This window comes from Hyla sarda, chromosome 2 (genome assembly GCF_029499605.1).
Source record: "Hyla sarda isolate aHylSar1 chromosome 2, aHylSar1.hap1, whole genome shotgun sequence".
NCBI lineage: Eukaryota > Metazoa > Chordata > Amphibia > Anura > Hylidae > Hyla > Hyla sarda.
Window position 1 is genome coordinate 418,602,483 of NC_079190.1, and position 23,358 is coordinate 418,625,840.

A 23,358-nucleotide genomic window follows, 5' to 3' on the forward strand; every position below is an offset into this window, starting at 1 on the left:
ACCCCCCTGGGCATTTGCACGGGGTGCCTGCTGATCGATATCCGCAGTCACCCCGTCCCGGTCCCCACCCGGCGCGCGGCAGGGACCGAAATTCCCACGGGCATACATGTACGCCCTGGGTCCTTAAGACCCAGGTACAGAAGGCGTATCCATACGCCCTAGGTCCTGTACGGGTTAAAGGAGTATTCTGCCCCTAGACATCTTTTCCCCTATCCAAGGGATAGGAGATAAGATTTCTGATCACGTGGGGGGGGGCGTGATCTCCGGGGTGCCACTGCAGCGTTCTGAACACAACTTCCCTGTTTGTGACATCACACCACGCCCCTCCACTCATGTCTAGTACATAGCTGCCATGACTCCTCCCATAGACATGAATGGAAGGGGTGTGAAGACTGTGGTCGCCAGTCATCCGGCATGGAGCAGTATTCACTCCATGCACCAGTTGTCTGGCGGGCCATGCCGGAGATCGCATGGGGTCTTTTGGATAGGGGATAAAAAGTCTAGGGGCAAAGTACCCCTTTAACTCTGTAAGTAAAAAACAAAATTATGAAACTTTGTATGACTGTAGGGTTAGGTTCACACTACATTTTGCTCCTGTTTTAATTGTACATTTTTTTTATAATAAAAAAAAATGGCTGAAGAAAAGTGGGATGTCACTTATTTCAGAAGGAAATTACAAGGATGCTGCAATGAATGACAATGGGGATAATCCTTGAGCAAAACTGCTGCAGACTTGTTGCACCATAGCAAGAATCCACATACCCTTGTGAAATCACTGTGGATGACATCAGTGCACTACAACAGGCGCTGTATTGGGACAATGTAGCTGGCCATGATAGGGTTACATTATGGTTTATTTTGTTATGGGGCACAGTAACTAATTTAATTATGTAAGCACTATGGCTGGATCGGTAATGGGAACAGAGTAAAAAAAAATCTGTGCAAAAGATCTGTCTCTGGTTTGACATCATTCATGAAGTGGCACTGGGGGTGATGAAATGGCACAAGGGGAAAGCAGCCACACTTGTAATGCCGATACTGGTATAACGTCATGCATCGTAGGACACACAATGGGATAAGTGCGAATGGCGGTATGGCGAGGAGTGTGTCACCAGAATATGCATTTCTAAAAAGAGAGTCATCAATATAAAAAGTTTAGAAGCAAAAGGATAGAAGTAACCCTATCAAATAGCTGAAGAACCTTTCATCTTCAAATACTGTATAATACAAGCCATTACTGTAAAGAGATTAATTTAAAGGGGTACTCCTGTGGAAAACATTTTTTTTTTCCAAATCAACTGGTGCTAGAAAGTTAAACAGATTTGTAAATCACTTCTATAAAAAAAAAAAATCTTAATCCTTCCAGTACTTATCAGCTGCTGTATACTCAAGTGGAAGTTGAAAGGAGTGCAGTGGTCCCTCAACATACGATGGTAATCCGTTCCAAATGGACCATCGTTTATTGAAACCATCGTATGTTGAGGGATCCGTGCAATGTAAAATATAGGACAGTGGTCTACAACCTGTGGACCTCCAGATGTTGCAGAACTACAACACCCAGCATGCCCGGACTACAACGGGAGTTGTAGTTTTGCAACATCTGGAGGTCCACAGGTTGAAGACCACTGGTATTGGAGGTTGTACTCCCGTGTCCCCGCCGCTCCGGACCGTCACCGTTTGTCACCGCTGCCCTGGATGTCGCCTTCCATTGCTGTCGCCGCATCCCCGGGGTGTCCCCGACTCTCCGGCAAGGCCTCTGCTCCCCTGGCATCTTCGCTCTCCGTTGCCACTATCACATCGTTACGCACGCCGCTCCTACTGGATGACGGGACGGCGTGCGCAGCAACGTGATGACGACGATGGAGAGCGCCAACGATGCAGGGGATCCCGAAGAGGACGCGCCGGAGCCCCGAGGACAGGTAAGTGATCGTCAGCGGACCATACGGGGCACCGTAAATGGCTATGCGGTCGCAGCTGAAGCAGTCTCCGCTGCCGGATAGCCGTTTATGCGATGGCCCGACATACAAAAGCATCGTATGTTGAAATGATCGTATGTCGGGGCCATCGTAGGTCGGGGGGTCACTGTACAAGCAAATCCCCATAGTAAACCTCTTCTGCTCCAGACAGCTCCTTACACGAACAGAGGTGTCAGCATAGAGCACTGTGGTCAGACTGGAAAGAAAATCCCAACTTCCTCTGGAGCATACAGCAGCTGATAAGTACTGGAAGGATTAAGATTTTTTAACAGAAGTAATTTACAAATCTATTTACAAGAGAGAATTGGGGCTCAGGGTAAAGGATGTATGGACACAACTGGCTTGTTATATTAAATATTGGTATTTATTATGTTATCAAATGCTAAAAATCTACTTATTTCAATTATAAAACGTGGTAAGTACCATGATCCACAGGGCCCTCGTAGAGCCACGGCACTCCCTACAAATAATTAAGTAGTGTAATGTTATATATATATATATATATATATATATATATATATATATATTGTTAATAAAGCATGATAATCCTACTGAGACCAATCAAAATGTATAAAATAACTAAAAAAGTTCAATTAAAACAGATCGTCCTCTTTAAAATTGAGACCCCTTTGTATGATGGTAACTAATAGCAACCAGTGAAGTTAAAATGTATAGCAAATTGTCCAAAATTGAATAAGTCTTTTAGTGAATAGCTTCATGGGTCAGTATCCAGTTCATAAAGTACATCAATGTCCTGCAGCGCTGTTGTGGATATATGTCACATAGTGGAAAAGTTGCAAAATTGTTGCCGGCAATTATAACAATTGTAACAGTTAGTAGCAACACTGTGGGTGGTTTGGCAGATAATGATTACAGTAGTGAGCGGTAAAGTGATACAATTATGCTCACCGCCCCGGGACCGATGTTTGTCAGGATGCTGTTGCTCTCTGGGGATGCTACGATCCCTCCTGCGATCCCTCCTGCAGTCTCTCCTGGATACTGGGCTGCAGAAAACACCGTTGAATCTCTCACTGCGGTAGAGGACACTGCTGGGAGACTCCTATGATAGTAGTGCCGTGGCTGGCGGTGGGCTCCAGGTTTTGTAGCTCCAGCGCTTGTGTTCTGAATAGCGTCCGCATCCTCGTGGCTTCAAGGAGCGCGTACGTGACTGGCAACTGACCGGGTAGGACACCAATGTTTGTGGGGCTCACAGAGGATTAGTGGGGATGGTCTCAATGGTAGTCTTTGGGGGGCTGGACGCGTTTCAAGTCTATACTCAGACTTTTCTTCAGCAGCTATATAAATTATATATGGTTCCCGTCTCAGACTTAAGCTTATATATAATTAACTCCTCCTCTAACAAATTTGTCACTTCCAGTGTAAATACATAGTAGTAGTATCGGAATGAATGGGATTCGTAATATCAATATTAGTAGTGATAATACAACCTAGAAAATGGTTATATTTTGTTTATAATGCAACAAGGTGCATATAGATTAGCTAATAAATATAACTTATAAAATATATGACCTATATACACTGGAAGTTGGACAAATCCTACTTATAATAATAAATATGTATGAGATCAGTGAATATGATAGAAACTGTAAATCTAGATACATATAAATAGTGAAAAATACATAAATATAATTATATATAAAGATCTATAATATATATATATATATATATATATATATATATATATATATATAAATGGATATTGAAAATATAATAAATAGAAATATAATTGTACACCAAGACACAAGATAATATATGAAATAGTGATTAAATTAAGAATAATACACTTATAGATATATCTGTAAAAATGTGTAAATAATCTAGTAGAAATAATTATTATACAGTATCAAATACAATTTATATGTTGTGAACTATGATGCAATGTATAAAGATGATCGAACTGTCTTGTGTAAATGGGGACTTATATGTGTATATAATGTATATAAAAGTGAATGTGAATGGTGATGATATCATAAATATTGTGGTAAATATTAAGTAGAGACATATGAAGAAATCGGCATATGGAACTAAACACAAAGTATGCATGTGGGTCTCAATATTAAATAGCTGTATAATAATAAATATGTATTAATATAATATAAAATATATATATATATAAAAAAAAAATAGAATATATAATAATAAAAAATAAATAAACATGAGCAAAATAGGACTAAAATGGGACTACAAAATAATGAGAAGTGGGTCCGTCTCAATGAAGGGTCCGTCGTGGTGCTGATAATACAGCCAGACGCACGACGGACCGTCTAAAGGGACCCCCTTATCTTGTATGCTATTCTAAAAAGCCAAACAGTTCAATATCATTAGTCAGGCCTTTAGGGGCCATTGATCCAAATTCAAAAAACATTTCAGTACTCCGCCCTAGACATCTTACTGACAAAATTACCACCTCGCCAGTCTGGTTTGATATTTTTGAAGGGCTACATATTTTAGGTTATTGGTGTTGCCTTGATGGAAGAGTTTAAAATGCGCTTACAAGGTATGTTTATCATTTTGTTTTTTGATATTATATCTATGCTCAAGAATGCGTGTTTTCAGAGCACGGGAAGTAGGTCACACGTACTGCTTGTGACATGGACATTGAATTAAATATATAACACCCTTGCTAGCGCAGTTTAAAAAATATTTTATGGTGAAATTAAAATCATTGGCTGTAGATTTAACCAAGATTGTTCTTTTTTCAAATTTCGTGGCTTTACAATTTGGGCATTGCTCACACCTAAAGAAGCCCTTCAAATCGACCAGAGTGGGTTCTGGATTTGTGTGGGATTTATTCTGACGAACTGTCGGAGCTATTTTGATTCCTAAATTAGGAGCTTGGGTATATACGATAGGTGGTTTTTCTGGAATTAAGTCTCCTATCGTTTTATCTTGTTGGATCAATGGCCAATATCTCCTTATAATTGTTTCAATTTTATGGTATTGGGTGTTAAAAGGGATAATTAATTTGGCACTGTCTGTGGTGGCATTGGTGATTGGCTCTAATTTTTTTGTTTGAAAGAAAGTAGCTTTGTCTAGACTGCATATTTTTTTCCAAAGATTGTTCTATTTTATCTGGTGGGTATTGTTTATCTGAAAATTGTTGAGTAAGTCCTTTGGCTTCAATTTCAAATTGCTCATTGGCAGTACAATTTTGTTTTAACCTACGAAATTGGCTGGTAGGCACATTTGTGAGCCAACGAGGGAGATGACAACTAGTGTGCAAAATGAAGCCATTTTTTGCAACAGGCTTCCTGAATGTGCTTCAGATCAGACTATCATTTTTAGCGGTAATACATAAATCTAAAAACTCCACGGATGTTGTGCTAATATGAGGCGTAAAATTAAAGTTAAAATTATTGTGATTGAGTGATGTTAAAAAATTATCTAGTTCAACTTTGGATCCTCGCCAAATAAAAAAGATATCATCAATGTACCTATGCCATGACACCAGACTCAATTTTAAAGAGGACGATCTGTTTTAATTGAACTTTTTAGTTATTTTATATATTTTGATCGGTCTCAGTAGGATTATCATGCTTTATTAACATTATATATATATATATATATATATATATATATATATATATATAGCATTATTGTATATCTATTTTATCCACTACTTAATTATTTGTAGGGAGTGCCGTGGCTCTACGAGGGCCCTGTGGATCACGGTACTTGCCACGTTTTATAATTGAAATAAGTAGATTTTTTATGATTTGATACCGGTAACATAATAAATACCAATATTTTATATAACAAGCCAGTTGTGTCCATACATCCTTTACCCTGAGCCCCAATTCTCTCTTGTAAATAGTACTATTTTTTATTTCACCTTGGGTATAGGTGTTACTGTTGGGTAGCCCGGGTTGCTATTGGTTACGGTCTGAACATAGAGCCACTCCAAGTCCTTCTTTCAAATTTACAAATCTGTTTAACTTTCTTGCACCAGTGGATTTGAAAAAAGAAAATGTTTTCCACCGGAGTACCCCTTTTAAAAGTCTAGACATCAGAGCGTACATGCAGCAAGATTAAAAAAAAATGCTTCTAGATCAATGGTTTCCAAACTGTGGCCCTCCAGCTGTTGCAAAACTACAACTCCCAGCAGGCCCGGACAGCCGTTGGCTGTCCGGGCCTGCTGGGAGTAGTAGTTTTGTATCAGCTGGAGGGCCACAGTTTGGAAACCACTGTTCTAGACAATACATAACTCATATTCCTAATACAGTAAGTCAGTGCTGTTTTGACCTATTTTTACTTTTCGATCATTTAGCTCACTCTCATTGCTATATATAGACGTTACGTCTTCAGGAGACATTAGCAGATGTAACATTGGTCATGCATGGAAGCTGATCGAATTCTCTTCTGACTTACCATGATGAACCATGTGATAAGTGCGGCATTCCTAACATTTTTCAGCTGATCTCCATTTATGTCTGGCTGCATTTCCAGATAGAACAAAAGGCTTTCATTGATAATATTGGACAACCAACTGATAAAAAGATAAAAAAAGATATTAGTGTCAGATGTGGTGGAACAGTCACATTAGTTACTCTCTTCTCTCCTGACCACAAAGATACAGCATTTTTTTTTTTTTTTTGTTTGTTAAAGAAACCAAATTATTATCAGAAGCTTAGGCAATACAGACATTCTTTTTAACCTTTTAGGAATGTTTTAGGAATGTTATGGATGTTTTACATGTGCAACATCATCACTCTATGATGTAATTGTACAATATCCTAGTAACATAGTTTGTAAGGTTGAAAAAAAACAACAGTCCATCAAGGTCAACCTAAAACCCAACTGTGTTGATCTAGAGGAAGGCAACGGCTGATGCCAATTGCCCCATGACAGAGGAAAAATTCCTTCCCGACCCCAATACGGTGATCAGAATAAATCCCTGGATCAACGTTCTATCCCCATAAATCTACTATCCATAACCTGTAAGATTATGGTTCTCCAGAAAAACATCCAGACGCCCTGTGAACTTCAGACATCACAACATCACGTGGCAGAGAGTTCCATAGTCTCACTGCTCTTACAGTAAAGAATCTCTGTATGTGATGATGGAGAAACCTTTTTTCCTCTAGACGTAGAGGATGCCCCCTTGTCATGGTTACCGGCCTAGGTATAAAAAGATCACTAGTAAGATCTCTGTATTGTCCATATATATATATATATATATATATATATATATATATATATATATATATATACAGTGATCCCTCAACATACAAAGGTAATTTGTTCCAAATTAACGATTGCTACTTGAATTTATGGTATGTTGAGGGATCCGTGCAATAATAAAAGACAAAATTATATTCACGTGTCCCCGCCACTCCGGACCGTCACCACTGCCCTGGATCGTCGCTCTCCATCGCCAGTCATCACGTTGCCCCGCAAGCTGCCCCTATTGGATGACAGCAGCAACGTGATGACGACGAAGGAGAGCGACAACTATGCAGCGGAGCATGAAGAGGACGGTCCGGGAACAGATGAATGACAGGGGCACACGGGGCACAAGAAACAGCTATCCGGCGGCAGCTGAAGCAGTCTGCGCTGCCAGATAGCCGTTTATGCAATGGCCCCGACATACAAAAGCATCGTATGTTGACGCTGCCTTCAACACACGATGGCCTCTGAGAGGCTATCGTATGTTGGAATGATTGTATGTCGGGGCCATCGTAAGTTGGGGGATCACTGTATTTGTACATTGTGATGAAATCACCCCTAAGACATCTTTTCTCTTAACTAAATAACCCCAAGCTTGATAACCTGTCTTGGTCCGGTAATCCTCCCGTATCATTAATTATCTTTGTCGCCCTCCTCTTGACTCTCTCCAGTTCGGTCATGTCCTTTTTATATATATGTGATCAGAATTGGACACAATACTTCATATGTGGTCTGACTAGTGATTTATACAGAGGTAAAACTATGTCCTTATCACAAACCTCTGTGCCTCTCTTGATACATCCCATGACTTTGTCAGCCTTGGCAGCCGCTCCCTGGCATTGATCACTAAAGTAGGGTTTATTGTCCACCAGTGCCCCCAAGTCTTTTTTGACAGAAGTTTTACCTAATGTCTTATTATTTAGCACATATTTGTATATATTTTATTTTATGGCCCAATTGCATAATCTTACATTTCTCCACATTAAACCTTATTTGCCATGTCTGTGCCCAAGCCTCCAGCTTCCCCAGATCCCTATGTAATATTATGTTATCATGCTCTGTGGTGATCTCCCTACCCAGTTTAGTGTTATCTGCAAATATAAACTCATACATGCATTCAGAGCCCCACTGGCACTGCCATCTGGGTTCTCATTGCTTTTGCCAGCAACTTGAAAAATGCACCTTGGAGAATCCTCAATGGACCCCATTGAAATAAATAAAAAGTTCTGGCGGTCATTCCGGATACCTGGTGCAATGGATATGTCACAGCATCATAACAACCATTATACCATAAATAATGCTATCATACAGTGACTAAAACACAATAGGGAGGGCAATTTTCTGGAGTAAAAATTTGAAAATTTAAGGGACAACTTATACTGAATTTTATGCACACATTAAGAGCATTGTGCAAAAATGTAGGCCTTTTTAATGCTAGTTTTCAGGTGTATGCATTTATAAATTTCCCCCCATTGTCCGACATCACACAAATGGGGCAGAAATGATGCAGGCTTTCCATTTGGATTTGTGGACAGAAAAGTGGCAATTTCCCACCAATTCGATTTGTTACCACAGATTTTGGTGCTGAGACTGTTAAAAATATGTTAATGAGTTACAAAAAATTTGCATATGCATATGCAATTTACAAAAAGTTGCATATTTTGGTGCAGACCCCGAGTCAGGCTAGGTTTAAACACTGTATTTTGATCAATATTTTCACACACACATTGAAAAAGGTACGGTACAATGTTTTTTACATTATAAGTTTTCTCTTTCACCCCTGGTTTTTGCAAGATGAAGGGAATAAAGTAAATATGTGGCAATGGGGTAAATATGTGGCAATGGGGGTGATCAAAGAGGGTGGTGAAGTGGCATGGGGGGGCGGAAATTAACGAGGAGGAGTCAAGTGGGGGTGAAGAGACACATGGGGGGAATTAAATAGTATAGGGGGATCAACAAAGTGGGGAAGAAGAGGCACAGAGGGTTATCAAGGTGGGAATGAAGTATCAAAGGGGGGGATCAAGTGAAATGGGAGGATAAAGGGGAATGAAGTGGAACAGGAGGGAAATCAAGTAAGGGGGAATGGAGTGGCACATGGGATGATCAAGGAGGGTAGAATAAAATGGCACAGGGTATAATGAAATGGCACAATGAGTGATAAAATGGTATAGGGGGTGAGGAAATGTCAGAGGGAGTGATGAAAGGGGTGAGGAAATGTCACAGGGGGTGATGAATTTGCAATGTTGATGATGTAATGATCATTTGTAATGCTAAAACTGGTATTACCTTGTGCGTCCTAGGACACACCATGTGAAAAGCTCTGATCTAATTTTGCCCTGATGATGCCTCATGTTGGTACCATGGGGGAAATTTATCAAAGGTGGTGTAAGTGAACGCTTTTTCTACACCTTTAATTTGGGTGGTGATAATGTATATGTGCGCTAAATTTATTACATTGGTTGCATGGCATGTGATAAATATGGTGCTAGTGCACATTGCTATGAAATTAAACTTCAGTATATCACTTTGAAAGGTTCCTTCTTTTTAACTTTTTTGCAACATTTAATTTGTTGTGGAAAAATGTGTGTCTTTTTACAGATATCGTCTATGGGCAGTTTTGTATGCCAGGTCAGATTTGCGTCAAATTGAGGTTCACAATACTTTATTGCTTCTCATTAGACATACAGTGCGGCAAAAAAGTATTAATCAGCCACCAATTGTGCAAGTTCTCCCACTTAAAAAGATGAGAGAGGCCTGTAATTTTCATCATAGGTATACCTCAACTATGAGAGACATAATGAGTAAAAAAAATCTATAAAATCACACTGTCTTATTTTTAAATCATTTATTTGCTAATTATGATGGAAAATAAGTATTTGGTCACCTACAAACAAAGCAAGATTTTTGACGCTTACAGACCTGTAACTTCTTCTTTAAGAGTCTTCTCTGTCCTACACTTGTTACCTGTATTAATGGCACCTTTTTGAACTTGTTATCAGTATAAAAGACACCTGTCCACAACCTCAAACAGTCACACTCCAAACTCCCCTATGGCCAAGACCAAACAGCTGTCGAAGGACACCAGAAACAAAATTATAGACCTGCACCAGGCTGGGAAGACTGAATCTGCAATAGGCAAGCAGCTTGGTGTGAAGAAATCAACTGTGGGAGCAATTATTAGAAAATGGAAGACATACAAGACCACTGATAACCTCCCTCGATCTGGGGCTCCACGCAAGATCTCACCCTGTGGTGTCAAAAGGATCACAAGAACGGTGAGCAAAAATCGCTGACCCACACGGGGGGACCTAGTGAATGACCTGCAGAGAGCTGGGACCAAAGTAACATAGGCTACCATAAGTAACACACTACGCCACCAAGGACTCAAATCATGCAGTGCCAGACGTGCCCCTCTGCTTAAGCCAGTACATGTCTGGGCCTGTCTGAAGTTTTCTAGAGAGCATTTGGGTGATCCAGAAGAGGATTTGGAGAATGTCATATGGTCAGATGAAACTAAAGTAGAACATTTTGGTAAGAACTCAACTTGTCGTGTTTGGAGGAGAAAGAATGCTGAGTTGCATCCAAAGAACACCATACCTACTGTGAAGCATGGGGGTGGAAACATCATGCTCTGGGGCTGTTTTTCTGCAAAGGGACAAGGACGACTGATCTGTGTAAAGGAAAGAAGGAATGGGGCCATGTATAGTGAGATTTTGAGTGAAAACCTCAAAGGGCATTGAAGATGAAATGTGGCTGGGTCTTTCAGCATGAAAATGATCCCAAACACACCGCCTGGGCAATGAAGGAATGGCTTTGTAAGAAGCATTTCAAGGTCCTGGAGTGGCCTAGCCAGTCTCCAGATCTCAACCCCATAGAAAACCTTTGGAGGGAGTTGAAAGTCTGTGTTGCCCAGCGACCGCCCCAAAGCATCACTGCTCTAGAGGAGATCTGCATGGAGGAATGGGCCAAAATACCAGCAACAGTGTGTGAAAACCTTGTGAAGACTTACAGAAAACATTTGACCTCTGTCATTGCCAACAAAGGGTATATAACAAAGTATTGAAATTAACTTTTGTTATTGACCAAATACTTATTTTCCACCATAATTTGCAAATACATTCTTTAAAAATCAGACAATGTGATTTTATGGATTTTTTTTTTCTCATTATGTTTCTCATAGTTGAGAGTTAAGTGGTAGAACTTCCACAATTGGTGGCTGACTAAATACATTTTTGCCCCACTGTATCTGTCAGCATCCAGCTGAAAATGAGATGACAACATATACAGTAACACAGGGCAGTGGATGCCATTCAGGTTTGTTATGTCTTCCTTCTCACATAATATTGAAAACAATTACCATATCATGAACACCAACATAATCTTGAAAAAACGTATCTGAATTTCAGTTCCTAGGCGTCTCTCATTTTCTGTATATATTCCTTGTCTTCCTTTTAATAATGTGGCAACTAGTAAAACAAAAAGAATAAGTTGAAAACATGTTCAATATATGAAACCTCTCCCTCTAGGAGCAACATATATCATTAGGTGGAAAGCTCATAGGCCTCTTCCCAACATTCCTAGTTATAAGCCAGCTAAACCATTTAGCATTTATTGCACATATTTTAATAAGCACAGGTAGAACAGAGTCCAGAGAGGAGAAAAAATTACATTACTGGTGAATACAAGGGATGAATGTGCGCAGGTATAAGAAAACCTGTCATCACTTTCTTGCCACCCGAATCATGAGTTACTGATTGGTCCCTGGTGGCTTCCCCTTGCCCCACTGGCCTTAATTGATTGATCTCTTCCTATACCCAGACAGGTAGAGCTCTATCAATTTAAGGGGTATTTCAGGATTTATTTTCTTCATCGATTTGAGCCTATGATGTAAAGTTATAATATTTTGTAATATACTTCTATTACCTTATGCGCCAATTTGTCCTGTTTTCCCGCACTAGACCCCAACCAAGAAGTGCTGCAGTGCAAACCTTTTTATTTTACTGTTGTCTCTGACATTTTCCAGCAGTCTATGCGGCCAGAGACAATATGTCATAAGTCACATAGTCTTCAGGGGGCGTAGTTATGCTTTGGTGGGTGAGTGGATAGCATCACTTCAGTAAATCCTTTCCACCCAGCTATCTACCCACTCACTGCAGCATGGGCATGACCCCTGGAGACCATGTGACGTATGACATATTGTCTCTTGCACCATGGAATGCAGAAAAAGGTCAGAGACAACAGTGAAATAAAAAAGCACAAACACTATGGCACTTCCAGGTGTGGGTCCTGTGCTTGACAAAGGGACAAAGCAGCCACAGAAGTAATAGAAGCATATTACACAGTATTATAACTTGGGTTCATGGTCGAAAAGGCTGGAGAAAAAGACACCGTGGAATACTCCTTTAAGGCTAGTGGGACGGGGAGAAGCCCCCATGTACTGCCCTATGACTTGTGATTAGTGTTGAGCGGCATAGGCCATATTCGAATTTGCAATATTTTGCGAATATATGGACGAATATTCGTCATATATTTGCTAAATTTCACATATTCTTAATATTCGCGTTTTATTTTCGCATGTGCGAAAATTCGCATATGCGGAAATTAGCATATGCAAATTTTCGCATATGCGAAAATTCATATTAGAGCCTTCTTTACACCACACAAGCTGGAAGCAGAGAAGGATGATCACTGTGATGTGTACTGTGAAAAAAAAAAAAGAATATTCGTAATTGCGAATATATAGTGCTATATTTGCAAATATTCGCAAATTCCCGAATATGCGATATTTGTGAATAAAATTCGGATTGTGAATATCCGCGAGCAACACTATTTGTGATTCAGGCAGCATGAAAGTAATGACAAGATATATATTTGGAGTTGAGTAGGAAGAGGGGACGGGTTTGATAACAAGGAGTTACATTATACTTTCACTTTACCAGTCAGGAGATTACATTACACTGTTACTTCATTGCTTGGTATCCATTTGGGACAGAGAGAAGATCATGTTCCCTGGTGTTTAGTGGAGATGATGATCATATGCTGCCAGGTTAGTAAGTAGGTTACCCAACACAAGTTGGGGTTGGGCTCCTTTTACATCACGTTTTTGTGGTATCCAGCAGGCGTCATCAGGAGACTCCCAAAGGAATTCCTCCGCTGGCTATGACAGATGCCACTATGTTATATATATATATATATATATATATATATATATATATATATATATTTTTTTTTTTTTTTTTTTTTATTATTATTATTATTATTATTATTATTTTTTATTGGATCCTGCACTATGGTGTCATATAGCAGCAAACAAAGAGTTTTATAATGCACATGAACAAAATAAGTATTGTGCCATGTCTTCTTACCTGCTGAAACAGTTCTTTTAAACAGGATAGGATTAGCTACCATTACAAGCAAAAGTGGTGCATATGTGGTCACATAATGTGGAATTGCATGTTCCAGACCTTCCTCACAACTGGAAAACAAGATGAAACGGTGAATAAAGGTGAATTTTCCACATCAACCAAGATATACGAATAGACTTTTAAAAACCAACATGAAAAAATGATTGACCTGGTAGTTCAACAGAGTGACAACCAAGAAAGCTCTGATCACATCCCATTCCAGCCATACATGCAGCGTGGATAAATCTGATATGCCTAAAATGTTCTACTGGCAAGGGGTATGCGTAAAAAAGTCAATTTTGTCCAGTATATGTCTGTATAACTTTTTCTTAACTGTATTACAAATTATAAAAAATATACATATATATATATATGCTTTACATCACAACGAGATGCTGCAAACATATTCTGTATAGAGTATTTTGTTTTGTAAGTAAGGGCTCATTCACACTGTGGATGTTGAGCCGCCAGCACCAAAACCATGGGCAGTAGGTGTGCAAGGATGTGCAGGGCAGTGGAATTCCGCCCAAAGAATTCACATGTTCATTCTTTGGGTGGACATCCATTCAACGGGATGCTGCTGCGGCGACTCTGTTGTATGCACAGAAGAGCAGAATCTCTTTGAAAACAATGGTATTCTGCAGCAAGCGAAATTCCACCAGCAAGCCCTTAGAGTCAATGGTCAATCTTTGGAGTTGTACATGTTCGGTGTCTCTGTTAAAACTTGATAGCTGAACATGATGTGAACAGAGCCTTTAATTGAAGATTATTATATAAGATTATTGGGATTATTTGATTAACTCTCAGACTTTACCTTTAAGAAACACTCCCTGCTAATTTTTTACAGTGGAATATAACGATGTAATAAAGTTATTTTGACACTTTTCTGACACCGAGTGAAGAGCTAAGAGCCCATCTCCCTCACATTTCTGACATCAGAGACATATATCAGGGTAACTTCAAAACAGATATTGCTATGTTAGGTGTCCCAGCACCGGTAGATGTCCTGTTTTTTTGGACTGTCTCGGGCAGCCTGATAGCTCGAGGTGTTGGGCCCTACTGTTATAACAATTATGTGAATATTGTCATATAAGAATAATATATTTTTCCTAAATTAATTTTGTTATGGTTCCATGTATGTATGTTTAACATGTTACCGTGCCCTTAAAATGCAAGTAGTGAACCCCATGTGACCATGTGAGCCAATGAGACCTCAAAAGTTCCCCCCTACCTAGTGAGGTGCAGGGAGGAGTCAGTCCACAGTTAGTTTCATACTTAGTGAGACTCCTGAGCATCAGCTAAGCTCAGGTGTGCTGTGTGTCGTGTGCTCTAAGTAGAGGCTGACTCCAGCTTTAATCTTTCTACTGGTCATCCTACAAGGTTCAGTCACGGGAGGAATGCACGCCCCTGCAGAATAGTCTATAGTGCCTTGAAAGGACCTTAGTAACTAGAATCTCAAGTTACAGTCTACAATTGCGTCGGTGAAAAGCACCACAAGTCTCAGAACAGCAACAAGGCTCGCAACGGGTATGCTGCACTCTCAGAGCAAGGTCAGCTGTCTGTGTAATAACATCTGCACAAGCTCAGTAAAGACTGTTATCCGTAACCTGACGTCGGTGTGTTTAACTGCTCATCGTGTCTGGCCCAGAAGAAGCTGCTCACAACCTTCGGACCGTAGTTAGGAAAAACAGTGCCCTGGTGTCACGAAGTGAACAAGGTACGTCTACTAACACCCAGTAGCCGCCACATATGTGTACCGCGGGTATATTTGCTGCAGGTCTATTGAGTTTAATAGACCCAGTGTAGTCTACTAGGGACTATTTTTAGTCTATTTCCTGAACGCATGCACAGCAGACTGCGCCATTGAGTGCCCCCCCCCCCCTAGACATTATGTGTCAGTAACAGACTACATTAGGTCCATTAATTGCCATTGGTCCATCACAAGCAGTTTCCAGTATATGTCAGAGAACTATTTTTGGAAGTATTACTCCAACATGCAAGCATTTAATGGAACTAATGTAGTCTGTTAGCAACACATACTGTCTAGTGGAGGATTTAAAGTCACAGTCTGCTGTGTATGTGTTCAGGAAATGGACTGAAAATAGTCACTAATAGACTACACTGGGTCTGCTAAACTCAATGGACCTGAAGCAACCACTGTATACATAGCAATATCTTATTTGAAGGTACAGTGGTCCCTCAGGTTACAATATTAATTGGTTCTGGGACAACCATTGTATGTTGAAACCATTGTATGTTGAGACCAGAACGCTATGAAAACCTGGTAATTGGTTCTAAAGCCCCAAAATGTCATCCAAAAATAGGAAAAAATGAGAATTAAAGAAAAATAAGTAGATAACTAATATAGATAAAGCAAATCCTTACATATAAAAGTAAGAAAGATCTGCTGGGAGCTGTAAATCACTGTCTATGTCAGTGTTTTCCAAGCAGGGAGCCTCCAGCTGTTGCAAAACTACAACTCCCAGCATGCCCGGACAGCCAAACGCTGTCCGGGCATGCTGGGAGTTGTAATTTTGCAACAGCTGGGGGCACCCTGCATGGGAAACACTGGTCTATGTAGAGGACAGGAGCTTCTTCAGGGTCCTGTACAGTACATGCAATGTCCTAAAAAAGTAACATGGACCCGCCCTTAGCTGGTGTTCAAAGGAGCAGGTAACCATGGTACAGGTAAAGTGTACAGAACATGTCATATCTCCCTGTACTGTAGGGGGCGCTACCAGACATCAGTCAGTGCAAACACTTCAGTAATACAGGTGTTTTACCAGTAAATTGTCCATTCTGATTGGTCAGTTCTTCCGGCCATTGACTTGTTTCACAGATCTGGACTGTACATTGTATGTTGAGTCTGGTTTCAAGTTACAATGGTCCAGAAAAGACCATCGTATGTTGAAACTCTTGTATGTTGAGGCCATTGTAAGTTGAGGGATCACTGTACTCTGATATATACCACTGGCAGCATTCCTATCTGTGTAAATGTATATTGTAGAAATGTAGAAAAAACAATGTAGAACATTTTTCAGTAACATGAAATAATAAGGGTCAGTAAGCCGTCCAACATGAAGGTAAGCAACACAAATAAACATTATGTGATAGCCCATTTCTCATCTTTGGCTGGAATCTTGCTCTGACAGGGCCTATCAATCAGAACGGAATACCTTCCTCTCAGTTTCAGGCTTACTCCTAAATGCCACTGAAATTGAGTTTTACAATGGCTTCAATTGTATTCGCAATGTAGCCTGGAGGCATCTGATGAGTTTATGAATCGCTAGTGTTCACCTTTCAAGGGTAAGGTTAAGGGCCAAATAGACCTTGAACATAAGGTGGTTTGTCTGAAAGACTTTCTAATAACCAGGAATGTTAAAGAGGTTCTGTGGGAGCTATACATGAGCCTTAAGCGAGGAGAATGCTGAAACATTATAATATGCATTCACGGCCTGAGCCAAGATATCAGAGAAAGATGGATGTCCGCTCACATATGGCTTTACCTACAGTACATCCAATTACAAACACCTTCATATAGCACAGTCTATATTGTGGTATCCCGGTACCGTATTGCATACCGTACCTTGTATGGTGGTCCCCAAAGTCAGAGTTACTACGTTCAGGTAGGGTCCCTAGTCGCCTCTTTTGTAATGTTTAAATGTGTATATATATATATATATATATATATATATATATATATATTACTATGCTTACATTGGTAGCATCGAAGGACCTTCGGTCATGTGACTATGTTAATTCCTCTATGGTATGTTGGAGGACCTTTGGAGGTCCTGGGGTCACATGATTACCCATAACTCTATGTACAGAAGATTGACAGTTGTTATGGACCAGTGAGCTTTAGTCCAGCCCCTGCCCTTATAAGGGAGCTCTTGGGTTGCTGCTCTCGTGGATGCCGGACTATCAGGACGGATCTGCGCAACTTACAAAGACAAGCAAGGCCAGAAGTCTGCCGGCCTCAGTCTGAAACTAAACTGTGAGTTAAAATCTCAATCCCCGCTAAAGCTAGCGTGATTACTGGACCAAATCTAAACCCCTAAATCCAGTGGATTAGCACAACAATTACCTCCCTAAGCTAAATAGACTCATGAGGTCCCAACCACTTGCCAAGCTCTAATAGACTTTGTTATAGGGACTGTTCCTGTTCATTATTGCATAAAATCTTCAGTAAAAGTTCCGACAAGTTTCTGCAAATCTCCGGTTGTGGACATTCAATTATTTCTTATCTCCCTATCGCTCTTGGGAAGGGTGACGGTAGGACAAGCATACAGAGAATAGCCCTTACCCTGGCGTCATGAATAGAAAGGGTTAAGCAAGCATCCTTTAGTAACCACACAGCTACACCCCCATCTACCCTACAACCCCAAGCTACCACAATATTATCACAGGATATTCTATAGTGATATTGTGGTGAAAATACTAAAATTCTAAAATATGGCTACACAGTTCTGCATCGAAAACTACGCTAACATGCACAAAAACCTTTTCTAACCTCTTCTAAATAAAGCACAAGTGGCATTTTTTAGTGGAGGAAACCCACATTGCTTAGGTCCAGAGCTGAGAGACCCCAGCAACAGGGTATAGTTAGATAACACTAAGGCTATGTTCACACAGGCATTGTCCACACTGAAAATTTCTGTGCAGACATTGCCCGACAATGGAGAGCCGGCAGAACATGTCGGTGCTAGGACCACTCAGAAACGTGCTGTTTCATAGACAGCAATGCATTTTCCTGCTGACTCCGCAGAAAAAAAAATAGACATTTCTATTCTTTCTGTGGACTCCGGATTCAGGATTTCTGCAGCAGAAACATCTGCTGTGGAAATGTTGCCATGTGCACAGCGTACCAGAATCCCATTGATATCAACTCTGCTGCTGCGGAATCTCTGTGCAGAATTCTGCAAGGAAATTTGATCATGTGAACTTACCCTAACTATACCTTTAGTTTTAATGCCAGCCATATCTAACTTTATAATGTTGGCCCTTTTATTTAAAGGGGTATTCCAGGAAAAACTTTTTTTTTTTTACTTTCTGGCTCCAGAAAGTTAAACAGATTTGTAAATTACTTCTATTAAAAATTCTTAATCCTTCCAATAATTATCAGGTGCTGAAGTTTAGTTGTTCTTTTCTTTCTGGCAACAGTGCTCTCTGCTGACATCTCTGCTTGTCTCGGGAACTGCACAGAGTAGAAGAGGTTTGCTGTGGGGATTTGCTTCTACTCGAGACAGCTCCCGAGACACGTATAATCAGAGAGCACTTAGACAGAAAAGAACAACTCAACTTCAGCAGCTCATAAATACTGAAAGGATTAAGATTTTTTAATAGATGTAATTTACAAATCTATTTAACTTTCTGGAGCCAGTTGATATATGAAAAAAAGTTTTTCCTGGATAACCCCTTTAACCTGTGTGCCCCCAGGGAAATAAATAAATTCCACTCACCTCCCTCGCATCCTCATAGCCTCCGATATCGAAGACCAGTCTAAGCCACCAAACCACTTCACGAAGCAGCAAAAGCCACATGACTTGATGTCCCACCTCAGTCAGTGATTGGATTATCAGCAATGTGATGTGGTGCCTGACGCTCATGAATTACTGTAGCAGCTTAGACCAGGTGAGCAGAAGATTTTTGTTTTATTATGCACTCTGGGCACTTAGGTTAAACAGGCACTGTCGGAATCATCTTGGCAAAACATTAACTTTTGTAATATACTTCATTAAAAAAATGTTATCTCTTTTTTATTTTTTTATTTTATAGAAATCATGGCTTATAAAAGGGACCACTAGGGGTCCCCATACCATACAGAACATAATCCTGTCTGGCTGCAGCAACATTTTTGTCTCAGCTGAAGCACACCATGGGGCAAAGTCCATTCCAAAGTCAGGGCAGGACTTGCACTCCTCTGTTCTCACTCCTGACCTGTCTACCAGACTCACCATGAAAACAGAGAGGAGGGGGTTATAGAGCAGCCTGTAGTGATTGGATGAAGAGGCACCGCACAGCAGGCTCACGGAGGAAGTAAATGCATGGTGAGTGATAGTGGGCTCAGTGCTTGTCTGGGACACGCCCCTTCCTGAGCAGTGGATGTTAGAATGAGTGAGCAGCAGAGCAGAGAGATTTGTGAGCCAAATACAGAATCTAGACACATAAAAAAGGACATGTAAAGCATCTGCATGAGCTAGTGAGTAACATATCATAGCATTATTGTTTTCTGTGATATGACAGGTACACTTTAAATAAAAACATTTCACTGGACAACCCCTTTAAAGATGGAACCTCACCAGAGAAAGTAACAAGTTACAGTGCAGTGAAATCAATGGGAGGTGGTCTTCAAGTGAAAAAAAATGCCAAAAAATGTTTAGTTTTTTTTGTCTTTCAGTCTCCATTAACACCTTATACTGGTTAACAAGGTCTAAAGTTCTGCACCCTTTGTTTGCTTGGCGATAGACATCTCATGTAGGACACGTTTGGCGTTTTTGTCTAACTGCAAATAGTACAGATTGCCAGTTCTCATGAGTCAGGGATTATCACGAAATGTTGACATAGCTGAGTGGATCAAAGCAGAGGTTGAGATTATTCAGAAACAGCTTAATTTTAATCCAAGCTGATAGTTTGGTAAAATTCTTGTTGCATCTAAGCATTTGTAAATATAGGGCTTCCCACATACTACAACATTTTGTGATAATTTTCCAGTATCATGTTAGCGTTCCCCAACCAGTGTGCCTCCAGCTATTGCAAAACTACAACTCCCAGCATGGCCGGACAGCCAAAGGCTGTCCGGCCATGCTGGGAGTTGTAGTTTTGCAACAGCTGGAGGCACACTGGTTGGAAAACACTGATCTATAGTGGGAGTTTGACTTAAAAGGAATATCTAGAAACTATGGGCGCTATTACTCTCTATTTTTCGAACAGTTGTGAATAATCCATGTGATACGAGGATACTCACTTAGATACTGATGGGTAGTAGAGCATTGCCACACCTTCTACGCAAAGGAGGATCGCCAAGCCCCATGTCATCATGTGGTACAGAACAATGGTGCTGCAAAAGAGAATAAGATCCTGTTGTAAAGTATCATAGCACAAAACTAGTCCCCTAAATATTTTATGAGCGTCGAATAATGAGCCGTCAGTAGTCGTGCGGAGCAGCGTATCAGGTCTCAGAAATGTCAGAAACATTGACTTACACGTGTGTAAATAAAATCTGCAACCAGGGATAGACTGACTACTCTGCTATCGGGGTACTGTTTGCGCACACACAGTTCCCGGCCTAAAATGTACATGCCCGAGCAAAAGGGGCCTCAACATCAGTGTGTGGTGTTCTTGTTTAGAGTTCTTAAATGGGCACTGTCGGAATCAAAAACTTTTTATATGTTGTACATCTCGGCAAAACATTAAAGGGGTATTCCGGGCCAAAACTTTTTTTATATATATCAACTGGCTCCGGAAAGTTAAACAGATTTGTAAATTACTTCTATAAAAAAATCTTAATCCTTCCAATAGTTATTAGCTTCTGAAGTTGAGTTGTTGTTTTCTGTCTAACTGCTCTCTGATGACTCATGTCCCGGGAGCTGTGCAGTTCCTATGGGGATATTCTCCCATTATGCAGATGACATCATCATTGAGCAGTTAGACAGAAAACTTCAGAAGCTAATAACTATTGGAAGGATTAAGATTTTTTAATAGATGTAATTTACAAATCTGTTTAACTTTCCGGAGCCAGTTGATATATATAAAAAAAAAGTTTTTGCCTGGAATACCCCTTTAACCTTTCTTATATACTTCCTAAAAATGTTTAAATTCATTTTTATATAAATCATGGCTTATAAAAAAAATAAAGACCACTTAGGGGGTCTCCATACCATACTGAACATGGTCCTGTCCGACTGCATCATCTTTGTCCCAGCTGAAGCACAGGCAGGGACAAAGTTCAGTAAGAGAGGGTAGAAATTGCACTCCCCTGTGCTCACTCCTGTCCTGTCTGAAAACAGAGAGGAGGGGGTTACAGAGCAGCCTGCAGTGATTGGATGAAGAGACCCAGCAAAGAAGGGAGGAAGTAAATGCATGGTGAGTGAGGACGAGCTCAGTGCTTGCCTGGGACATGCTGTGGATATACTGAGCTGTGGATTTTAGAATGAGTGAGCAGCAAAAGAGAGGGATTTGTGAGTCAAATACATAATATACAGTAGATTCAGAAAAAAAGACATGTAAATAATCTGCAAGAGATGGTGAGTGACATATATAAGCATTATTTGTTCATGTAATATGACATATACACTTTAATCACAATGCACATAAGCCCAGATTTATCAAACTGTGTGAGAGAAAAATTACAGTGATTTTCCCGCAACAACCAATCACAGCTCAGCTTTCACTTTACCAGAGCTCGTTAGCTGAGCTGTGATTAGTTGCTGTGGGAAAATCACTATTTTTTTCTCACAAAATGTGATAAATCTGGGCCATTATGTTAATGACATGTCTTTTGGTTTGACTGGCCAAAGTACACAATACTGAATCAATATCACCTCCATTGGAATGGTACAGTCAATGCAGCTTTGTGTGAATCTGTCACATTAAACAAACAGACTAATCAGAGCAGGAAGACTTGAGAAGATTGATATACATATTTGTGGAAAGAGAGTCAGTATTAGTGTTGCTCGCGAATATTCGCAATTCGAATATTATTCGCGAATATCGCATATTCGCGAATTCGCGAATTTCGCGAATATAGCGCTATATATTCGTAATTACGAATATTCGTTTTTTTTTTTTTTTTTTTTTTTTTTTTTTCCTTCACAGTACACATCACAGTGATCATCCCTCTCTGCTTCCAGCTTATGTGGTGTAAAGAAGGCTGTAATACTACTGTGTAAGACTGACGTGTGGAAATTCGCATATGCGAAAATTAGAACATGCGAATTTTCGCATATGCGAATTTTCGCATGCGTTAATTTTGTGTATGCAACTTTTCACATATGTTAATTTTCGCATACGCGAATATTCGCATATGCGAAAATAAAACGAGGGTATAACGAATATGCGAATATTCGCGAATATATGACGAATATTCGTCCATATATTCGCGAATATTCGCGAATTCGAATATGGCCTATGCCGCTCAACACTAGTCAGTATATCATTTATTCATAAGTGTAACTGTCAGCAAAAAAAAAAATAAATAAACACTTTTGAGATAATGTAGATAATAATGTTATTTGTATACTTGTAATATACATTAGTTAATTTTTTTAAAATATATTTTTGGGTGAAAAAATGCTGTCCCTGCAGCTATTGCCTGTGTGTCTCTATGAGGAGTCCAAATACAGGAAGTGAGAGCAGGAGAAGCAGGACTCTGTGCAGGCTCCTGGCTTGTCAATCATCTTGATGTGTTAGCTGGGAGAATGTCATAGAGCCTCAGTGCACAGAGCCCTGCTTGTCCTCACTGCACAGAGCCCTGCTTGTCTAAAGGGTACAGAGCCCTGCTTGTCTCAGTGCACAGAGCTCTGCTTGTCCTCAGTGTACAGAGCCCTGCTTGTCCTCAGTGTACAGCGCCTTGCTTGTCCTCAGTGTACAGACCCCTGCTTGTCCTCACTGCACAGAGCCCTGCTTGTCCTCACTGCACAGAGCCCTGCTTGTCCTCAGTGTACAGAGCCCTGCTTCTCCTCAGTGTACAGAGCCCTGCTTGTCCTCAGTGTACAGAGCCCTGCTTGTCCTCAGTGTACAGAGTCCTGCTTGTCCTCAGTGTACAGAGTCCTGCTTGTCCTCAGTGTACA

The 23,358-nt window shown here is 40.3% G+C and overlaps 1 protein-coding gene across 1 annotated transcript in view; it reads right to left on the minus strand.

Annotated features, from left to right (window-relative positions):
* The window catches only part of GPR143 (G protein-coupled receptor 143), a 69,317-nt gene that overhangs the window by 19,016 nt on the left and 26,943 nt on the right, over positions 1-23,358 (minus strand). The window contains exons 4-7 of the mRNA XM_056560812.1: positions 20,535-20,627; positions 13,529-13,638; positions 11,521-11,629; positions 6,366-6,483 (exon numbers count right to left, since the gene is read on the minus strand). Of these exons, the coding sequence (XP_056416787.1) occupies positions 6,366-6,483; positions 11,521-11,629; positions 13,529-13,638; positions 20,535-20,627 (430 nt within the window). The remainder of the gene's footprint in view (positions 1-6,365; positions 6,484-11,520; positions 11,630-13,528; positions 13,639-20,534; positions 20,628-23,358) is intronic.